Below are 20,722 nucleotides of genomic sequence, written 5' to 3' on the forward strand. Positions count from 1 at the left end.
GACTAGGTAGCCTCGGCCTACAGCGTGGTGCTCCCCGCCTTTTTCCTGGGGATACACTGCAATCAGAGAGGTATAGCCTTGCGCAGCCTCGGTGAAGGCCAGAAAGTTTCCTGTCCCGTCTGTGCCCCTCACTCCACCCTCTTCTACTGTAGGGCCCCTGCCTTTCATCACGCACGGCTGGGTTTCCGGAAGTTAGGAGCTGAGGGAGTGACGACATTTCCGGTCCCTAAGGAGGGTGGGGAAGTTTGGAGTATCAGACTCCGCCTTTTCCGCCTGCTCCTTCGGTGCTGAGCTGCCCCTCCGGTCCCTGATGCGCCTGCGCTATCTTGACGGCGCAGCTACTTAGGCCCCGGTCTAGCATACGGGGCGGGGCGGAGCGAGGAGGGCCGGGCCGGGGGTGGGGCGCAGAGCAGTGAGGAGGTCACGGCTTGGGCGGGCGGTCTGAACCTGAGGCGATGAGAAGACGTCATCTACGGTGGACGAGATCCGTGAGGTCCGGACTGGATTATTCTTGGAGATGGAGGCGGGAAAGGTGAGGCACGGGGCGGCACGGGATTTGGGGATGTGGGGGACAGGATGGCCCGGGGGTGGCGGCCTAGGGTCCGTCACTCTTCCTCCCCGCGCCCTTCCGCCAAGCACACCCAACGCCTCCCCTCCCCCTTTCTACCCTCCACTGGAGGAGAGTTTCCCAGAAGTGCTGCTGCGGGGCAGGAGAGGGGAGGGGAGGGGAGGGGCAGGAGGACGTTGTTGCCTGTACTAGCGTCCCTGACTGATGGAAGCTAAGCATCTGAATGTGGGCCAGAGACTGGACTGGAGGAACGGGCTCCTCCTACTTATAAGATACTTTCAATATTTTATTCCTCAAAAATTCGATTCTCAAATTCAGTTCATTAAGCATATTCAGTATCTGGTATGTGCAAGGAGCGGTGGTTCCGTGGATAGAGTGCCGGACCTGGAATCAGGACAATTCACCTTTCTGAGTTCAAATCCAGCCTCAGACACTTACTAGTTGTGTGACCCTGGGCAAGTCACTTAACCCCGTTTGCCAGTTTCCTCGTCTGTAAAATGCGCTGGTGAAGGAAATAGCAAACCACTCTGGTATCTTTGCCAAGAAAACTCTAAATGAGGTCACCAAAAATTGGACGCGACTGAACAGCAACATGTGCAAGCTAACTGGGAATACAAAGATAAGAATGAACCTCTGTTCTGAAAGTGTATTGCATTGTATCTGGGCACAAAAACTGTGCCCAGATAAAAGAAGAGAATGTGTAAGACAAAGGGGCAGAGAAGGCAGAGAACGCATACAAAGTAGGAGAAAGGGAAGGAACTTGTGAAGGAGGAAAATTCAGTTTGCTGGAGTTGTTTTCATTCTTTAGTGACCAGAAAGAACGATAACACTTGAAGTATTGAGTTCATTTGTGACCTCACGGTTTAGGAAGGCTATTGATAAAGGAGGACTGTCCAGAGACCATTCAGGATAGTAAAGAGATCAGGATTTAAGTCGTAATTTGTGCCAGATGAAGGTTACTTCCAATACTGGTTTTGTATTGATGAACAGTATCAACTCAGAAAACAGCAGTGAGCAGTAGAGGGAGAAACAGATTTGCAGAAGCTTGGCATGAGATCCAGTGAAGCCAGATCATACAGAGAATATTTATGGATAAAACTGGAGGGAGGACAAGGAACAAGAAAGGGAATATTTATCAAGATTTCTGTCATAGTTTCTTTTGTCTGTCAGTGCCATTGTAGCCATAATATTCGCCCACTTAACATTATACCATTCATGCAGAAATAGAAATTATATTAAAGCAAAGACAAAAAAACAACTAGAACAGATCAATGTTTTAGTAAATTTTCATTTTCAATGTGACCTTAATTATTAAAAACAAATTTGAATATAAAAAGAAATCCCTTTTTGAAATAAACTGCTGGAAAAACAAAAACAATCTGTCCAAAGTTAGGTTTAGACCAATACGTTATACGATATTCCGCGATAAACTCCAAATGAAGCCATGACTTAAGTATAAAAGTTCCTATAATTTAAAAAAAAATTAGAGAAAGGATAATGATACTTTTCAAGGCTTTGGGTAGGAGGAGAATTCTTACCTGAACAAAGGATAGTGATGATCAGTAAAGATAAAAGTGACATGTTGAAATGGTCAAATTGAAAACCTTCCTATCAACAAAATAAATGCATTTAGAATTAGAAAGAATTTTGTGAAGAAATTTTACCAGACCATCATCATTATCATTATTAATAAAAACAATTAGAATTTTTATGGTGTTTTAAGGTTTGTAAAACACTTTATCTCATTTTATCCTAGTTACAACCATGGAAGATAAATGCTGTTATTACTCCCATTGTTTTTTAGATGAGGAAATTAAGTCAGACAAGTTAAGTAATTTGCCCATGTTCACATGGCTAGTGAGTGCTTAAGGTTGAATTTGAACTCAGATTTTCCTGACTCCCGGTTCACACTACCCACCTAACTGCATGCTGGAGGCTCTGCAATTTTGAGAATATTACAAGATTGATTTCCCAGATATCAATGGGAGTATTTTATAGCTGTTTGGGAAAAGTTACTACTTCAGAAAAAGTCTTTTGAAGACATCTCAGTACTGAACCATGAGACCAGTTCTCTACACCTATAAAATCTTTAACAGAAAAATGAATACATGTTTTCTTGAAGAAAGTATGAGAGGGAAACATGGAGTCTTTGCAGATAGTATTGTATAATGTATCACAGCTTGGCAATCAGACAGTTGGTTGAAAAGTCCAGAAAATGGAAGATCCCACTGAGTTAATTTATTGACTGTGTGAAAAAACATGATTTGGTAGAGAAAAATGTGACCTTGAGGCAGATATGTGTCTTAATGTTTACTTTGAATGGACTTGGAGTCAAGAAGATTTAAGTTCAAATCCTATCCAGATTCTTACTAGCTGTGTTACCCAGGGCAAGTTATTTAACCTCTTTCAGCCTTTGTTTCTTTATCTGTAAAAGAGGTATAATAATAGTATTACTTTATGGAGTTGTTGTGAGGATCAAATGATATAAAAATATTAACTACTATTATTCAGGCATTTAAAGCTCTCCATCAGTATGTTTTCCATGTCTTTGTAAAGGACACACAAAATTTCCTGATGGGTACAATAGCAGATACATTTTTTTCATCTGATTATGTCAGTTATGTCAAGCAAGTTATATTTAAAACAGGGAGATAATGTTTGCCACAACGATGGAGGATTTCCTACACAGAGTTCATACTGTTCTCTTTATCAGGTTTTCCAAATATTTCTGTTTAAGGATATTATTGTATTGGTTCCATGTTGTCTAGCCATATAAGTGTGCATGTACTATGTACATTAATTTTAGAAAGACCGTATAGATAGGAAATGAACTGTTCTCAGAATTGAGTAGCATCAGGCTGGATTGATATGGGAAATAGTACAGTGCTGTTAGTGGCCCCAAGCTTTTGTGTGAAGCAAAAGCCAATCTTTTAAAGTCATTTTTTTTAGTTGTCCTTTATTGCTATGAATCACAGAGTGCCATCATCTCTGAAGAATTGAAATTATAAGTCAACCAAGTAACAGTGGTGGCGGGGCGGCATATGGTGGGCATAGATAGACTATAACATATTACCTGTGAAGACTTTTGCACAAGAACAGGCATAAAAGAGATAGCCAAAAAAGATATGACCATAAAATAAAGTCACTGGTCATGTAAAGAGGGAGAGGAATAACGAATGCGATTCGGCCTAGACTATATTTATATCCTTGTTTAATAAGAAATCTAGAGGAAGGTCCCTAGCATTTTTCTTAAAACTTCTCTGGGAAATGTTATGGAAGGGTATAGACAGATGGAGAAGTTATAGTTTTCACTATTGCAGAGAAACTTAATGTAGTGCTGTGCACACAGTAAGTAGGTAGTAAATATTTATTATAATTTGGGGGAAGATTTTTATTCCAGATTTCCACAGTTCCAAAAAAGAACCAGTGCCTTTAGAGAGACAGAGGGAATACTGTCTCTGATACTTAACTACTTGTGTGACCTTAGTCAAATCATCTAATTTCCCTGAGCCTCAGTTTCCTCATCTATAAAATCAGCAAGGTAACTCCATTTGGTCTCTGACGTATCTTTTAGTTCTAGCTCTGATCCTGTGATGTTTTTTTGTTTGGAGATAGGGAGGATTCTTAGTGTGATAAACCATTTATGGTTTACGATCTCCTGTTCAAGTCTACTCAGACAATGTTTATCAGTAATGGAAAATGATTGCTGTAATATAGTTATTTAGAAATTAATACATGAAATATGCTTGCTAATGGTAGTATATCTAATTGTAAGATGTATGCTGGTTATATTGTGTAATTTGGAGTGTGAGCACTCAAGTACTTGAATTTTGGGGGTTTAGTTGATAGGATTTGTTGGGGTGAATTTGAGCAGTAAAACTATCCACATGCTACCGTATATAGTATACAGTGAGGAACATAATATGTAAGTAGTTAAATCTGTAAATATTTGACATGAAATACTCAAAATTCTGAATCCAGTGAGAACCTTCCCCTTTATTATCCTGCCATCTCCCTGACTCATGAGAGTAGTGGTCGTTGAGTAAGCAGGAATGTGCTTGATTCAGGAGTCCATGACATTCAAAGATGTGGCTGTGGAATTCACTTGGGAGGAGTGGAGACAGCTGGACCATGCACAGAGGGACTTGTACAGGAATGTAATGATGGAGAACTATGAGAACCTCATCTCGATGGGTAAGCATAGTACTCTATGATTTGCCATTTGTCCATTTTGGAGTCCATTTTCATTTCTTCACTTTACCACTCTTCAGCTATTGTGTATTTGAAGTACTTCTCTAAGTTTTGGCTTATTGTGCAATAATATTTAAGACTTCCTGACATAAGAGGGATTCAAATATTGTTAATGGCCAGTAGGCAGAATATTTGCTGTCTTTTCCCTGATGAAGTTCTTTGTTTAGTAGAAATAGAAATCCCATAGCTTTCTTCAGCTAATCCTGAGACAACATTTTCCTTATTTCTGTACCTTCAGGTCAAAGATTCTTGCCTAAGCTCCAGGGAAATTATGAAACTACTTCCTTCTGAAAGCCTTTTCTTTCTTCCCCAACGTATTTCTCCCTCCCAGAATTTCTCTTGACATTCTGCCTGAATTTCACCCTGACAGGGAATTATGCTTCATATACTGGAAGCTCTGTGAGGACAAGAACTTATTTTAGCTAAACCTGTATCTTCCCCAGCATAATTTTCTGCACGCAGTAAGCACTTAAATGCTAAATGAATTGGAGCAAAATTAGTAAAGGCCCAGGGAAGGTCAAAGGTCATAGTTCTGATCATGTTACTCCCTTATTCTAGAATCCACAGGGACTTCCTGTTTCCTCCGTATCAGAAGTTCAGCACTTGGCTTACTGTATTCTTCTTCTTCCCTAACTTTATTACTGATAACTTCAACATCTATATTGGTACTCCCTCAGATTTGCCTAACTTTTGAATTTCTCAGTCTTTTTAAATCCTAGGACTTCTTTTCTCCTTCTCGTCCACATATAGGGGTGACATTATTCTAAATTTCTCCATTACCCGCAAGTATACTAACTGAACCAAAACTTGACACTCCTCTAATCCTATTATTCCATCTTTCCCTAAGCCTCAACCTTTCTAAATCAATTTTCTTCCTCATTGAGTGTTCTTCAGTCTTTTTTTCAGGCTATTATTTTTCTTACTTCATTTTCCTTCTTTCTTAGTTCTGACCTTGTCTTTAGCCAGTTCAACTCTACATTGATTTCTGCTCTAGAATTCTCCCATTTACCATGTTAAAGCCCTAAATTAGTCCTTTTATGCATCTCCTCTACTTATATTCATTTGCTAGTGAGCATCTCTAGAAGTCACTCACTTGTGCTGACTGAGTACATTGTAAGTTCATGTTATCCAACTCAACTTAACTATTATAAGGCAATCTTTTGATTTCTTCCTAAGTGATTCCGTTTCACAATCCCCACAGAAACTGACATTTTTGAGGGCATTTGACATGGTATCCTCTTCATCTTAAAACCCCTTGATGATATCTCCCAGTCTTTTCTGAAGTGGTCCTTCTTGCCAAAGCCAAACCCCTCTGTAATTAGCCCTGATCTGAACTCTCCAGATGAATGCAACTTCAATTACTCCCTCTCTCATCTTTAGATTTTCACCCTACAGATTCTTTCCCACCAGCCTTCAAACATGCCTATCTCCCTCATCCAGTGAAGGTTTTTAAAGGATCATGACACCCACTCAGATTTTCATCCTATCTCTCTTAGCCAAACTCCTGGAAAAAGCTGTCTATATTCGTTGTTTCCACTTCTCTCATTGACTAGTCCTTTATGATATGACTTGTAATTTTATCATTCAACTCAGCCTAATCTTAAAAATCACCAATGAGCAGTTGCCAAATCTGAAGGTCTTTTTTTTAAAGTTCTCATTTTCTTGACCTATCAGCTATATCTGACACTGTTGACCACTCTTGCCTCCTCTATACTTTCTTCTTTTGGGCTTTTGTGACACTACTGGCCTAATTCTCATCCTATTTATCTGATTCCTCCTTTTCAGAGTTCTTTGCTGGCACATCATTCATAGCACACTCACTGACTTGGTATTCCCTAAGCCTCTGTATTGTACTCATTTCTTTCTCTCTGTCTCTGTCTTTCTCTCTTTCCCTCTTCCTCTCCCCTCCCCCTCTCCCTCTCCCTCTCCACTTTTTGTCTTTATAATCTCCTCTCCCATGGTTTTCATTATCCCCTTTTTGCAGGTGACTCACAGATCTGTATATACACAGGCCTAGTCTCCCTTGAGCTTTCAGTCTTGCATCACCAGATACCTGTTGGATATTTCAAGTTGGATGTTTTGGAGACATCTTGAACTAAACATATTAAAAACTGAACTTGTTATCTTCCCTCACTCTACCAACTCATTCCTCTCTTAAACTTCCTTATTTCTGTTAAAGGTTTCACCATTCTTCCAATTTCCCAGGTTTGTAATCTCAGCATCATTCTTAACTCTTTACCCTCCCTCACCCCACTTATGCAGTCAGCTGTCAAATCTTTCTGTTTCCTACCTCCACAACATCTCTTGAATCTGACCTCTTCTTTCCTTACGACTGACCACTGCAACCTTAGTTTAGGTCATCATCACCTTTAGCTTAGGTTATTGCACTTGTCTCCTAAATTGATCTTCCTGTATGCAGTCTCTTCTCACTATGGTTCATTATTCACATTGCTGCCAAAGTGATGTGCCTTAATGTAAATCTGATCATATCACTCCCTTACTTAGCCAACTCCAGTAGCTACCTGTTGCTTTTAAGATTAAAAAAAAAAAGTAAACTCCTGTTTAGCTTTTAAAACCTTTCCAATCTAGCACCAACCAGTTTTTCTAGCATCATTAGACATAACATAGTACGTGATCTGGTGGCTAATGAGGTTTTCTCTCTCAAAAAAGACTTTTCCATGTTTATTATATCATAAACGGTTTATGTCCAGTGTGAATTAGCTTATATTTTACTCAACACTTTGATTTTGTCTGAAGGTACCCCTTTCTCTCTTCTGCCCCTCAGTGCCCTTCTCCCTACCCTCACAAACACTTTGTGATCTTGTCCAAGTGGCCATCTCTTTGCTCCTCATTCAGCGCTCTACTTCCTGTCTATGTGCTTCTGGTATTCCTGGATGTTCTCCCTCTTTATCTCCACCTTATAGAATCCCTTTTTTCATTTAGGATACAACTTAAGCTACCACCTTTTGCATGAAGACTCTCCTGATCCCTCTGACTGCTAATGCCTCTCAAACTAGTTTGTATTTAATTTTATTCTCTGCATATTTATCATGCATATATTTATACATTCACCTGTTTTCTTCCCCATTAAAGTGTAAGCTCCTTGACAGTAAAGATTATTTCATTCTTTGTATTTGTATTTCTTATGAGTAGTGTGGTGCTTGTATAGTACATGTCTTTAAAGTGCGTAATGCCTGATTTGGATACCAGAGCTGTAACCCTACCATGAACAGGAGTCAAATTAGCTATTTTTCTTTATTATTCAAAATTATACTTGTGACCCATTCTCTCTTGAAATACAGTAGAGCAGAGGTATCAAACATGTGACTCATATCATGAGGTGGCACAGATTAAAGTGTAATTCAGAAGTATGTAACAAAATAAATTAAAATACAATAGAACATGGATAATGTTAACATGTGGTTTTCTAAGTCAGTAAGTGGCTCCTAATCCCTTTGTATGATTTAGTGGCCCTATTTCTGTTCAATTTGAGTTTGATACCACTGCAGTAGAGTATGCCTCAGCTGTCTTTCATACTGTCTTCTATATGCTTTCTTAATTGGGCTTTTTTTCATGAGGAGAATTTAGTTCTTAGATGCACTTTTATCCCCAGGGATTTTTGTTTCCAAACCGGATGTGATTTCCCTATTGGAAAGAGGAGAAGCCTCATGGATATCAGAAGGAGAAGTCTCAAGAAGCACTTATTCAGGTGAGTAAGGAAAGAGCAAGCAAATGAGAGTCATTGCAAGCAGTAGCTAGATGAAATATGTTTCTCATATCCTTTCTTCCTTCATAATTTGGTAGAAGTACAAAATTCTTCAGCCTTCTCTTATAGCTTAATTTTCCAGGTCTGTCATTTTAGTTTGCATAGATCCAAAGTTACTTGCCACTTAAGTAATTTTCTAGGTTTTTCTCTTCCTCTGATGTTCTACTGTTCTGTCCTCCAGAAGGAAATCCCATTTGTCATTGTGTGTATTGCTTTAATGACTATTTCATGACCTGAGACATAATTTGTTTGTCTTGGGCAGTTACATTCTCTTGTTTCTATCTCTTCGACTTTAATTCTGGTGAAACTGTTCTCTACATACAAATTAAATAAAAGATAGAACTTGTTATAAAGCAGTTTCTTTTGTCTTGGAACAAGGTACAGGTGTTAGTGACATTTTGTAAAATTTTTTTCAGATTCTCTTAATCTGGACAGTTGGAGTGAAACCAAAAACTGGAGTTTAATACATGATATTTGCCACATACCATCACTTAAAAAAAGACTACCAGTGGATATTCCCCAAAATGCCAAGATGGAAGAATCTATGGCACGTGATGTTGTGTTACAGAAACAACTGGGCAACCAGGAGACACGCTCTGGAAATGTAACCATCATTCACAGAACAATTCTTAATTTAATGAGTGTACCTCAACAAAATTCATTTGGGAGTAGTTTTAGTTCAGGGTCAGTCTTTGTTCCAGTGAAGTCCTTCAGATTCTACTCAGGAAACAAACTTCATAGAATATATTCTGGAAGAAAGTTACATGAACACAATGAATGTGGCAAAATTTCTGAGAGAAAATCCAATCTTACTCTGTATGAGAGAATTTGTACTGGAGAGAAACCCCTTACCTGTAATGAATGTGGCAAAATCTTGGGTTCCAGGGGAAGCCTTCTTAGACACCAGAGGACTCATGCTGGAGTGAAATCCTTTGCATGTAGTGAATGTGGGAAGGCCTTTAGTAACAGGGGGAATCTTAATCGCCATGAGAGAACTCATGCTGGAGTGAAACCCTTTGAATGTAACAGATGTGGGAAAGCCTTTGCTGAAAGGGGGAAGTTGAATAAACATGAGAGGATTCATACTGGAGAAAAACCCTTTGAGTGTAATAAATGTGGAAAAGCCTTTAGCCACAGAGAAAGTTTAACTAAACACGAGAGAATTCATACTGGAGAGAGATCTTTTGAATGTGATAGATGTGGGAAAGCATTCTTTGAGAGAGGAAACCTTATTAGACATCAGATAATTCATACTGGAATGAAACCTTTTGAATGTGATGAATGTGGGAAAGCCTTTCGCAATAAGGGAAGCCTAACTGATCACCTGAGAGTTCATACTGGAATGAAGCCCTTTGAATGTGATGAATGTGGGAAAGCCTTTAGTCACCGTGGAAGCTTGACAACACACAAGATAATTCATACTGGAGAAAAACCCTTTCTGTGTAATGAATGTGGGAAAGCTTTTAGTAATAGGGGAACCCTTATTAGACATCAGAGGACTCATACTGGAGTGAAGCCCTTTGAATGTAATGAGTGTGGGAAAAGCTTTAGCCGAAAGGTACTTCTTGATAATCACCAGAGTATTCATACTGGTGTGAAACCTTTTGAATGCAGTGAATGTGGGAAATCCTTCTTTGAGAGGGGAAACCTTTTTATACACTGGAGAAGTCATACTGGAGTGAAACCTTTTGAATGTAGTCAATGCGGGAAAACTTTTGGTAATAAGGGAAACCTCACTGATCATCAAAGAATTCATACTGGAGTGAAACCGTTTGAATGTAGTGAATGTGGGAAAGCCTTCCGTCACAGAGGAAATTTGGCAACACACAAGAGAACTCATACTGGAGAGAAACCCTTCATATGTAATCATTGTGGAAAAGCTTTTAGTGGGAGTGGAGCTTTGATTATACATTGGAGAACTCATACTGGAGAGAAACCTTTTGAATGTAAAGAATGTGGAAAAGCCTTCAGTGAAAGGGGATCCCTTATTAGACATCAGAGAATTCATACTGGAATGAAACCCTTTGAATGTAATAAATGTGGGAAAAGCTTCAGCCGAAAGGTACTTCTTACTGATCACCAGAGTGTTCATACTGGAGTGAAACCTTTTGAATGTAATAAATGTGGAAAAGCCTTTGGTGAGAGAGGAATTTTAAAGAAACATGAGAAAATTCATAGTGGAGAGAAGCCCTTTGAGTGTAATAAATGTGGAAGAGCCTTCTTTGAGAAGGGAAATCTTAATCGACATGAGAGAATTCATATGAAAAAGATACCTTTAATTGTAATGAATGCAGAGAAGCCTTTGACCTCCATAAAAGTTTGATGAAACATAACAAAATTCATGCCAGAGAGAAAACCTGCATAATGAATGTGGAAAGGCCTTTAGCAATTTATCATTCTTGATTTATCATCAGAGACTTCATAATGAAAGGAAATTGTATAAAAGCAATGAACACAAATGTTTTAGCCACTTCAGTCCCACCCACCATAAAGTATATGCCCTTTGAAGACAGGGATGCTTTTCTTTTCTTTCTATCCTCATCACTCATTATGATACTTAGCACGTAGAATGCCCTTAATAAATGTTAAGTATAGTTAAGCTGTCAGAGGACCCTCTGCTACAAATCAGATAATTTATTCTGGTAACTAAGGCTATACATTTTATGTGATAAACATCAGCAAATGAATGGGAAGAAAAAGATTCTGAATTATATTGACCATGGGAACAATTTTGCTATAAATGGTATATGTGAGGCTAATTTCATGTGATAACATGGGAAAAGCTTCACAAAAAAATAATCTTTTGTTAAAATACCATAGTGTCAAGATTACAGAGTATGTTACTAGTTACTGTTTTCTTCTTTTATCATACTCTTTATTGTAGAATACCTTAGACACCATTAAGAAGAGTTGACTAAGTCTACAGCAAGTGTGCCTGATATATTTTCTTTTTTAAATTGACCATTTTATCAAAACCACAGAATTTTTAAGTCAGAGCAAATTTACATTTCATTTTCTTTTTCATTCTTAATAACTGATTAAAAATGAACATTCTGATTCCGAAACAGATAAAAATAAGTACATTTTTAAAAATCTCCTTTATTTACATTATCCTAAAGTGTGTGTACATTTACTTCCACAAGATGGCAGCAAAGAAAGTTTGCTCATTTTTCAACTTTTTCCTGTGTTATTTTTTTCTGGGTGATAAAATATTAATGTGTATATTCTAACTTCATTTCATATGAATCTTCCAATTAAAAAAATTCACATGTTCCTAGTTGTACATCCACATTCCATCATCTTGATAAATCAATATGTTTATTCTCCTATCACAAAACATGTGAAATGTTTTTAGGTTTTTTTAGTTTTTAGTTTTCTATTTTGAATAAAATCTCAGGGTACAATAGCAGGAAAGAAAAGACAGGTAGTAATTTGTATAAAAATAGAACATGGGATAACTGATGCATAAGTATGAGCTATTGGTATACATGTAATATCAAGAAATGACCATTTTGGTATGGTGTAGAGGGGATTCTCTTCTGGTATGGTTTGGACTATATAGCCTAAAAAGGCGTTTTCCAGCTCAGACAACCTGTCATTCTGTAGTTTATTAATTCTTTATCAGAATAGCCAAAGTCTTCTACAGGAGACTTGAATAACTCAGGTCCCAAATGAACTTGGGTAAGCCAAGACCATCAGAGAAATACAATGGTGTTTCAGCAGAGTTAACCTTATCTCACTGGGAACCTGTATGTTACTAGCCCAGAAATCATCCCTTTCCTGGAAATGCTCCTGTCTTGGGAAAGGGCAGAGTATTTAGAAGATAGAGCTGTGAAAGAAAGAATTCATGAATTTTCAAAATGTTTTATTAGACTTCCCTTTTTTTATTGCCTGGATTCCCCCTGAGTTTCCCCCATCCCTACTTAAGAGCTATCACTTATAATATTTTTTTAAAGGAAGAGAAAAAGATTAAGCAGTCATTAAACACAGAAAAAAAAATATATGCAGTACTCCCCATCTCTTCATCTCAACCTCTGCAAAATAGGGAGGTGGAAGAGATGTCCTCATCTTATTTGAATCAAGCTGGCATTTTATAATTTCACAACATTCAGCTTCAGTTATTTTGTGATAGAGAGTCTTTCCATTTACATTGTTGTGGACATGATTTATATTGCTTTCCTGACTCTGCTGACTTCACTTTGTAGCAGCAATTCATGTACATCTTTTAATGCTTGTTTCTGTTCATCATGTTCATAATTTTTTAAAGCCTAATGACCTTCTGTTACATGCATGTACTACAGTTTGTTTATCCATTCTCCAAATTGGTGGACATCAGTTCTTTTCTACTTTGAAAAATGCTGCTATATTTTGGTGTCTGTGGATCCTTTTTTTTTTTAATCCTTCAGGATATATGCTTCCCAGTCAATCACTGGGTCAAAGACTATGAGTATTTTATATAATTATGTATTGGTTTCCAGAATAATTGTACCAATTCACACCTCCACCAACAATACATTAGTGTATCTATATTTGCACAGCCCACCCAACTTATACTATTCCTGTCTTTTGTATATTTGTAGATTCGCTGAATATGGGGTAAAAGGTTGTTTTGATTTGCATCTCTCTTATTGTTTGCAATTTGGAGAATTCTTTCATCTAGTTGTTAATAGTTTGAAAATCTTTTAAGACCTGTTTGAAACCTGTCTAAGCCCTAAGCCCTTCTGTCATATTCTCCATGAGCTCCCTCTTCTCCCTTCTTCATCTCATATCACTCATATGCCTTCTGTTATTATCTCCTCCTTTACCCTTGTCTTACATGAAAAGGTGGCCTTATTCCTTCTACCTGCACAAGTGATCCTCCTCTGTCATCTTCCTTCTGTTACTTATTTTCAGTCTTCCTCTGCCCATTGGTTCCTTCTCTACCACCTACAAATATGCCTATGTCTCCTCTGTCTTGAAGCAACCCTCACTTGATCCTTCCATACCCACCAACTGTCATCCTATATTACCTCTTCTGTCCTTTGTGGCTAAAGTCCTTGAAAAAACTATCTACAATAGATGTTTCCACTATCTCTCCTCTTACTCTCTTCTGAATCCCTTACAATCTGTCTTTCAGTGTCATTGCACCGGAACTGCTCTCTTTAAAGTTAATAGTGATCTCTTAATTGCCAGATTCAGTGGCCTTAATCCTTATTCTCCGTGACCTCTCTGCAACCTTTGACACTGTTGATCATCTTCTTCTTAATGATCTTTCAGTTTTCACAGTAACACGCTCTTCTGGTTCTCCTATCTCTCAGACTATTCCTTTTCAATGCCATTTGCTGGATTCTCATCCAGATCATGCCTTTTTACTGTAGGTTTCCCATGGGGTTCTGTCCTGGGAACTCTCCTCCTTCTCCCTCTATACTACTTCACTTGGTGATCTCATCAACTCCCGTGGATTCAGTTACCACCTCCATGCTGATGATTCTCTGATCTACCTTCATTGCCCTAACCTTTCTGCTGATTTCCAGTCTTGCATCTCTAACTGCCTTTCAAACATCTCAAACTGGATTCCAGGATTCTTAAATGAATCATGTCCAAAAGGGACCTATATTTTCTCCCAAATCCTCTCCCTCTTAAATTCTCAAGTATTGTAAAGGGCAACACCATCCTCAGCGTCTAAGTTTTGCAACCTAGGTGTCATCTTCAAATCGTCACCATTTCTTATCCTCCACATCCAGTCTGTTTCCAAGGCCTATTGATTTCACCTTAGCAACATCTCTCAAATCCTCTCTCTTCTCTCCTCTGATACTGACACCTCTCTATCGCAGACCCTTACTACGTCACACCTTGATTTCTGCCATAGCCTGCTGTTGGGTCTGCCTGCTTCTAGTCTCTCTCCACTCCAATCCATCCTTCATTCAACCACCAAAGTGATTTCCTGAAGCACAGGTCCAGCCGTGTCACACACACACACACACACACACACACACACACAAACTTCATTGGCTGCCTCTGTCTTTCAGTTTCAAATTCAAAAGCCTCTGGCATTCAAAGCCCATGATAACCTGGCTTCATCCTACCTCCAAGTCATCTTATACCTTATTCTCTGCCATATACTCTTTGATCCAGGGTTTGGCCTCCTTGCTGTTCCATAAATAAAACAATCTCTCCCACTCTGGGCATTTTCTCTGGCTGTGACCTTTGCCTGGAATACTCTTCCTTCTCATCTCTTATTCTGCTGACTTCCTTTAAGTCCTAACCAAATTCCTATCTCCTTCAAGAAAACTTTCTCAGCTCCTTTTAATTCTAGTGCCTTCTCTCTTTTAATTATTGTCATTGAAGCTGTGTTTGTCTGTTTGTTGGCTTATCCCCTATTAGATTGTGAGCTCCATGAGGGCAGGGACTGTCTTTTGCTTCTTTATATATCCCTAGAGCTTAACATAGTGCCTAGCACATAGTAGGTGCTTAATAAATATTTACTGACTGACTGATATGTGTGTATGTATATATGGCAAGTTCAAGAAGTGCAAAGGATGGTACTTCAAGAACAATAGCTCCCCACACCCGACCCTTTGCATTTTGCAGTTTGCATAGAGTAGTGGCCTCTTGGATAATTTAACTGATTAATTAGGCAAATGGTGGTAGTGGTTTGTGGATATAGCTTGGTTACCATTTAGAGGTACTAACTACATAGGAGTACCCTGCTCTTTTCCATTAACCTGTTCTTTTTTTAGTGGGAGAGATGTGAAGGTAGGGCTCTCAGGTTCTGTATGACTAGGGATATAACCCTTAACTGAAATTTGCTAAAAATTACCATAATAGCAAACCCCCTTTATTTCTGCACTGAGCTTCCTTTCCCATTCATTCCTGCTCTTAAGATTCACCATTTTTTTCCTTAATATCCATGTGATTTATTGAAACATTATTAGGTAACCAAAAATGTTATCATAGCAAGACAACAAAACAACTGTTAAAAAAATATTTTAACAGTTAGCTGCATGATTTGTTGAAGCTTTGCTCCCTCTTCCATAGCTGTAGTTGTTAGAAAGGGGGAAGGAAAAGTAATGAATTTGGCAGGTTTTAAAACTTGCTAAAGTTTTCTCAGTAAGTACTCTGAGGGAGCAAGCAGAATTAGCTGCACTTGATCTCATTGTGACTGTGGTTTATACTTATGGCACACTTATATAGGGTCCTGTCAGTCACCAATTGGATGCGGTTTGTTCCTCTTCTCTCTGTTCTTGGTTTGCAGTGCCCTAAGTATACATGGGGAAACTTCCAAGTGTTCACTCTTGTAAGAGCGTATGGGTGATCTGTTATTAGATACAAATGCTTTTCACAAAATACAACACCAGTAAAACCACTAAAAAGCATACAGATAAATACCTTTTTTTCTTTAATATGATTGACATCAATCAAAAAATAAGAGCTAACTTCTATAATGGAGAAACAATAGAAATCTTTTCAATAAGGTCCCTATATCCCTTCTATTAATATAGTTCTAGAAATGTTAGCAATACCAATAAGATAAAACTAATTTGAAAGAATAAACAGGCAAAATTGTCTGTTTACAAATGATGCAAATTTTTATATACCTAGAGGTTTACTGATAAAATAATTGAAACAATAACCAGTAAAGCAGCAAGATGTAAAATAAAGCCATGAAAGTCTCTAGCCCTCATTTCATGACTTAATGTATGTTACTCTTCTTCATATACCCTTTGTTTCAGCCAAAGCATCCTGCTTGCTATTTCTTATTCACATGGTAGCTATGTGAGTAGAGAGAAAAGTGCAGATGTAAGAGATGTGGATGTAAAAATGGCAAGATTTGGCAACTGATACGTGGGGTAAGAAAGAGTGGCAGTGAGGATTACACCAAAGTTATGAACCTGGGAGACTAGAAGAATAGTGAAACTTTTGATAAATAGGAATGTTGGGAGAAAAATGGATTTAGAGAAAAACATGGGTTTGGTTTTCAGTATGAAGTTTTCAGATTTCAATATGAGATGCTTATGTAACATCTAGTGTGAAATGTCCAAATGGCAATTGATGATACAGGAGTGAAGCTCAGAGACACTGGAGCTTTATGTGTAGACCTATGAATCATTAGTGTAGAGATAATTTAAATGAATGTCACTTTGGTAGTGTCACCTAAAGAAAATAGAGCTTTCAGCCTACTTACCAGGGAGAGGTTCTAGTCACTGTACCCGTAAGAATGGAGAAAAAATAGCCTGAAGTTGGTAGCAGAGAGCAGCATCTAGAATTTACTAGAAGCCTTGGGACTATCAAGACAATTAGAATGATGCTGGGTAGAGACTACCCTACCTAACATCCCAGGAAAGTGGAATTCTTAGTGGAAACATCAGATCACAGTCATATGTATAGGCAGTTAGACTAGTGTGGTGACATTACCAGAAGTAGATGATACTGGATTGGATATATGACTTATCCTTCCATATTCTTTAATTTTTCTTCCCTACGTGTAACTCCCTAATGTATGATCCTTATGAATTCCCAATTTCACCACTGATGGTGTGTTGGAGAGTGTGTCCCTGTATTTTTAAGTGGGAATGTTCCATTATGAATTTTATTATTTTACTATTTCATTACATGTCTTTGCTTTGAACCAGTTGTGAATTCTGACAAGAAAGAAGTGAAAGCATTGTTTGGGAGTTTATGAGCTGTAGGGTTTTTTGTGTGTGTGTGTGTGTGTGTGTGTGTGTGTGTGTGTGTGTGTTTAATGAATATCAACCCACAGTGAAAATGTTTTAAAACAAATATTTCTGGGTCCCCACTTATGAGAAGAGGGTGCCCCAAATGCTACAAGTAGATTTATCCCTGCATTGAAGTTTGAACTAAGTGACCTGGAAGTCCTTTACCACTCTCAAAGTCTGTGCATTTCCATAATTCTGATGGTCTTTTATAAGCCATACCCTAAATCCACAGGAAGGGAAGAAACTTTAAACGTTAACTGAGGTTTACATTCATATGGATATGCATTTTCAAAATATGTTAGACTTCATATCAAGTCTCATTTTCTTTCTAAGAATGTTTCAAACATCTCTTTATTATTAAACATCTATCTTTTTTTTCCTATGCGGTCAATCTTAGATTTGCAAATTGCTTTTCAGAATACACTATTCCATTCCTTTCTGCATTTTCTAGTGGGTTCAAAATAGTCTTGTGTATTGAATTTCTTTTCCTTTGAATTTGAAGGTCTTTCTCCTGGTTACTTGTGGAACTTGTTTCTGAATTGAATTGTTAAATTTAACCACTGTATATCTTGGAATTTGCAGCCATGAGTTTTTTGTTTTGTTTTGTTTTGGGAGGAAATCTATTAATTCTTTCAGTTGGTATTTTATTTTCTGTGTTAAGACCTGAGCAGTTTTCTTGTATTTCTTGCATTATCATGTTTAGGTTTTTTGCCTTATCTTCTTCCAGTAGACTCAACCTTAAGTTGTCTCTGTATATCCTGTCTTTGAGATCATTACGTTTTGTTTGGATAGAGAACATATTTTCTTTCTATATTATCATTTTTTGCTTCTCTACTTCTAGATTGTGGTTAACTTCTGTGCATTTTAATTCCGAATCTATTATTCTCTCTTTTATTTCTTTGTGACTTGCCCTTACAGATTCCAGTGTTTCTATTCTGCCAATTATTTTTGCTGTACAGGCCATAAATTCTGCTGTCATAATTCTCAATTTTCTTTTAAATCATTCAGGAGCAATGTTTTGTACTTCCATGTTCCCCCAAATTTCACAGGGTCTTCTGCCTCATTAAATGTTATCTTAGTTTGCTTTGTTTTGAATATTTATTCATAGATACTTAAACTTGTTTGCTAGATCTGGAAGCCATATTTCCTTCTAAGGTTTTCCTTGTTGATTTATCTGCTTATAATCAAGGCTTTTGTTTCTTCTTGATTTCTTTGTTAATATCCCTACCACCTCCCTATTAGTTACTTTCTGACTCCCTCCCTCCAATGTTGGTTTCCCTGAGGAATGTATTTCAAAGCATCTCAGCCTCCTTCCACAGTGGGCAGTCACAGTTCACCAGCCTAGGTCTTTGCCCATACTAACTTTTGAGTGGAAGGTTCAGTGGAGTGCCTTAAGCTCCCCCAACCCAATGCTATGACCCTCCCTCCTTTTCCTTTCTCTCTGTTCTCATTTCTCTAGCCTGTCAGCTCTAAGCACTGCCACTTTGACATCACTGTAGCCAGAGTTGTTTCTGTCATTTGGAGTTTGGGTCCTTAAGGCTCTAGGAGGAAAGGAGGAAAGAGTGTGGAGTTGAACAGTTTTTCAGGTCTAGAGATGTGTCCTGTCCCTTACCCACTGTTTCTCTACTCTTTGGCAAAAATCATTTTCAGCACAGAACACTATCATGACAGTGGTCATCAAGCAAACTTCTGCAACATGGAGCTCTTTTCTCCATGGCATGTGGAAGGGGGAGGGAAGTTGGGGTGTATGTTTGGGTTTTATTGCAAGTTTGTGGGTCAGGCCTTTGAATTGACTGGTACATTCTCACTGCCAGTAGTATGGTGAGTAATGAGGGAAAGGGGTGCTTTCTGAGTTCAGGGTAGACACCAGTTCATGGTTTTGTTTTGTTTTTTTAGCTTTTTGGGTTTGGGGTATCATAGACCATGGAGACTGCTGAAGTTGTTTTACCTTTGGCATATACTTTCTCTTTTGGAGAGGTTTAAGAACTCATGGGAATCAGAAAATGTCTAGTCTTCCATCTTGTTGGTCACATGACCAAGGATTCTATTAGGCATCATTTGCAATAGAGATGAATTTCTGCATCAACTGCTCTTTATTTTGCATTTTGAATTAGCTCTCCTGTAGACATTTCAAACTTAACATGTACAAACAGTACTCATTATGTCTCCTCTCCCCACCTCAAATTCAAGCTTTTAATAAACTTATTACTGTTGATGGTCTGACCATCTTTCCAGTTACCCAATTTCTTAACTTTAGTTTGATTCTTGGCTCTTCTTTCTCACTGCACATGTCCAATAGATTGTTAAATTTCATTTTTGTCCCTATAAAATCTCTTACATATGTCCCCTTCACTCTACTCACCTATCACCCTAGTTAAAGCCCTTGTCACCTTTCACCTATTGAAATGTTTTCCTACTAGTGCTTCTGCTTCCCATTTCTACCCAATCTAGTTCATTCTTCATGCAGCAGGCAAAATGATTTTCATAAACTGTAGGTTTGACCAGACAGCCACTGTACTTAAACTCCAGTAGATCCCTACTACCTTTAGGATCAAATATAAAATCCTCATTTTGGCATTTAAAGGTCTTCACAACCTGGCCACATCCTTATATATGCTCCCCTTCTTATGTATTGCTCCCCTTCACATTAAGCTATGTGGCCTATTTGCTGTTCCCCCACACATTGTGTCACCCTCCTTGCCTTTGCACTGGATGTCCCCCACCCCATGCCTGAATTGCTGTCTCTTCTCACCGTTAAGATTCAGCTCATTACAATTTTCATGCTTCCTCAACTGCTAGTGTATTCCTCTCCAAAGTTGTCTTGTATCTGCTTTATATACAGAATGTCCCAAACGTTTTAGTGCAGTTTTAAATTTTAAAAACTTCTGTATAAATGCTACAGACTTACTGAAAAATTTAGATTATTTAAAATGTGAAAATACTAATGTTTCTAATTAAATTTCAACATAAACCACAGTCTTGTGCTCTACATCACTCTAGTCAATTTTTGAACTTTGTGAAAATTTTCATCAGCTGCTGCTCAGTAACTGGACATTAACCTAATTTAGCTTATAAGGAGAAATGGCAATGTTATTGGCCCCCAGTGGCTTTTTCACTACTGCCTTGTCGGTATTCTGTATTTCATTTATTAGGTGAGGATGTGTCTCTTTTAGGATCTCATACAAGTGATCTCTGTAATTCCTATCCCAAGATGTGCTAAAACTAAACAGTCTTCTCATTTTATCAGGGTTAGTTTTCTCTGCCCGTATGTGCTCATACTCCTCATTACTGAGGAACTGGCTGTAAAGTTTGTCGAGGATCATGTCCACTGCTGTTACCCGAGAAATTATCTGATCCCTGTGTTGGTCAACAAAGTGAAGTCCTGGAGGAAGAGAATAAGGGAGAGACTGATGGAGCTTCTGGTGCTGGCAGAAAGGTAGA

The 20,722-nt window shown here is 38.2% G+C and overlaps 2 protein-coding genes across 2 annotated transcripts in view; one reads left to right on the forward strand and one right to left on the reverse strand.

The window, feature by feature from the left end:
• Positions 1 to 408: 408 nt before the first annotated feature.
• On the forward strand, positions 409 to 15,061 carry LOC110200586 (uncharacterized). Its single transcript, XM_020975951.2, is given in 6 exon segments — positions 409 to 532; positions 4,636 to 4,762; positions 8,433 to 8,528; positions 9,002 to 10,846; positions 10,849 to 10,944; positions 10,947 to 15,061. Coding segments are annotated over 6 exon segments (2,325 nt in total). The 5' UTR covers positions 409 to 517; the 3' UTR covers positions 11,093 to 15,061.
• A 5,268-nt stretch (positions 15,062 to 20,329) lies between these two features.
• Positions 20,330 to 20,722, reverse strand: part of LOC110200585 (NACHT, LRR and PYD domains-containing protein 1) — a 35,454-nt gene continuing 35,061 nt past the window's right edge. The window contains exon 13 of the mRNA XM_020975950.2: positions 20,330 to 20,663. Coding sequence (XP_020831609.1) covers positions 20,341 to 20,663 — 323 coding nt within the window. The 3' untranslated portion in view covers positions 20,330 to 20,340. The remainder of the gene's footprint in view (positions 20,664 to 20,722) is intronic.

The sequence above is a fragment of the Phascolarctos cinereus genome, unplaced genomic scaffold (assembly GCF_003287225.1).
Source record: "Phascolarctos cinereus isolate Bilbo 61053 unplaced genomic scaffold, phaCin_HiC Scaffold_726;HRSCAF=1367, whole genome shotgun sequence".
Classification (NCBI taxonomy): Eukaryota; Metazoa; Chordata; class Mammalia; order Diprotodontia; family Phascolarctidae; genus Phascolarctos; species Phascolarctos cinereus.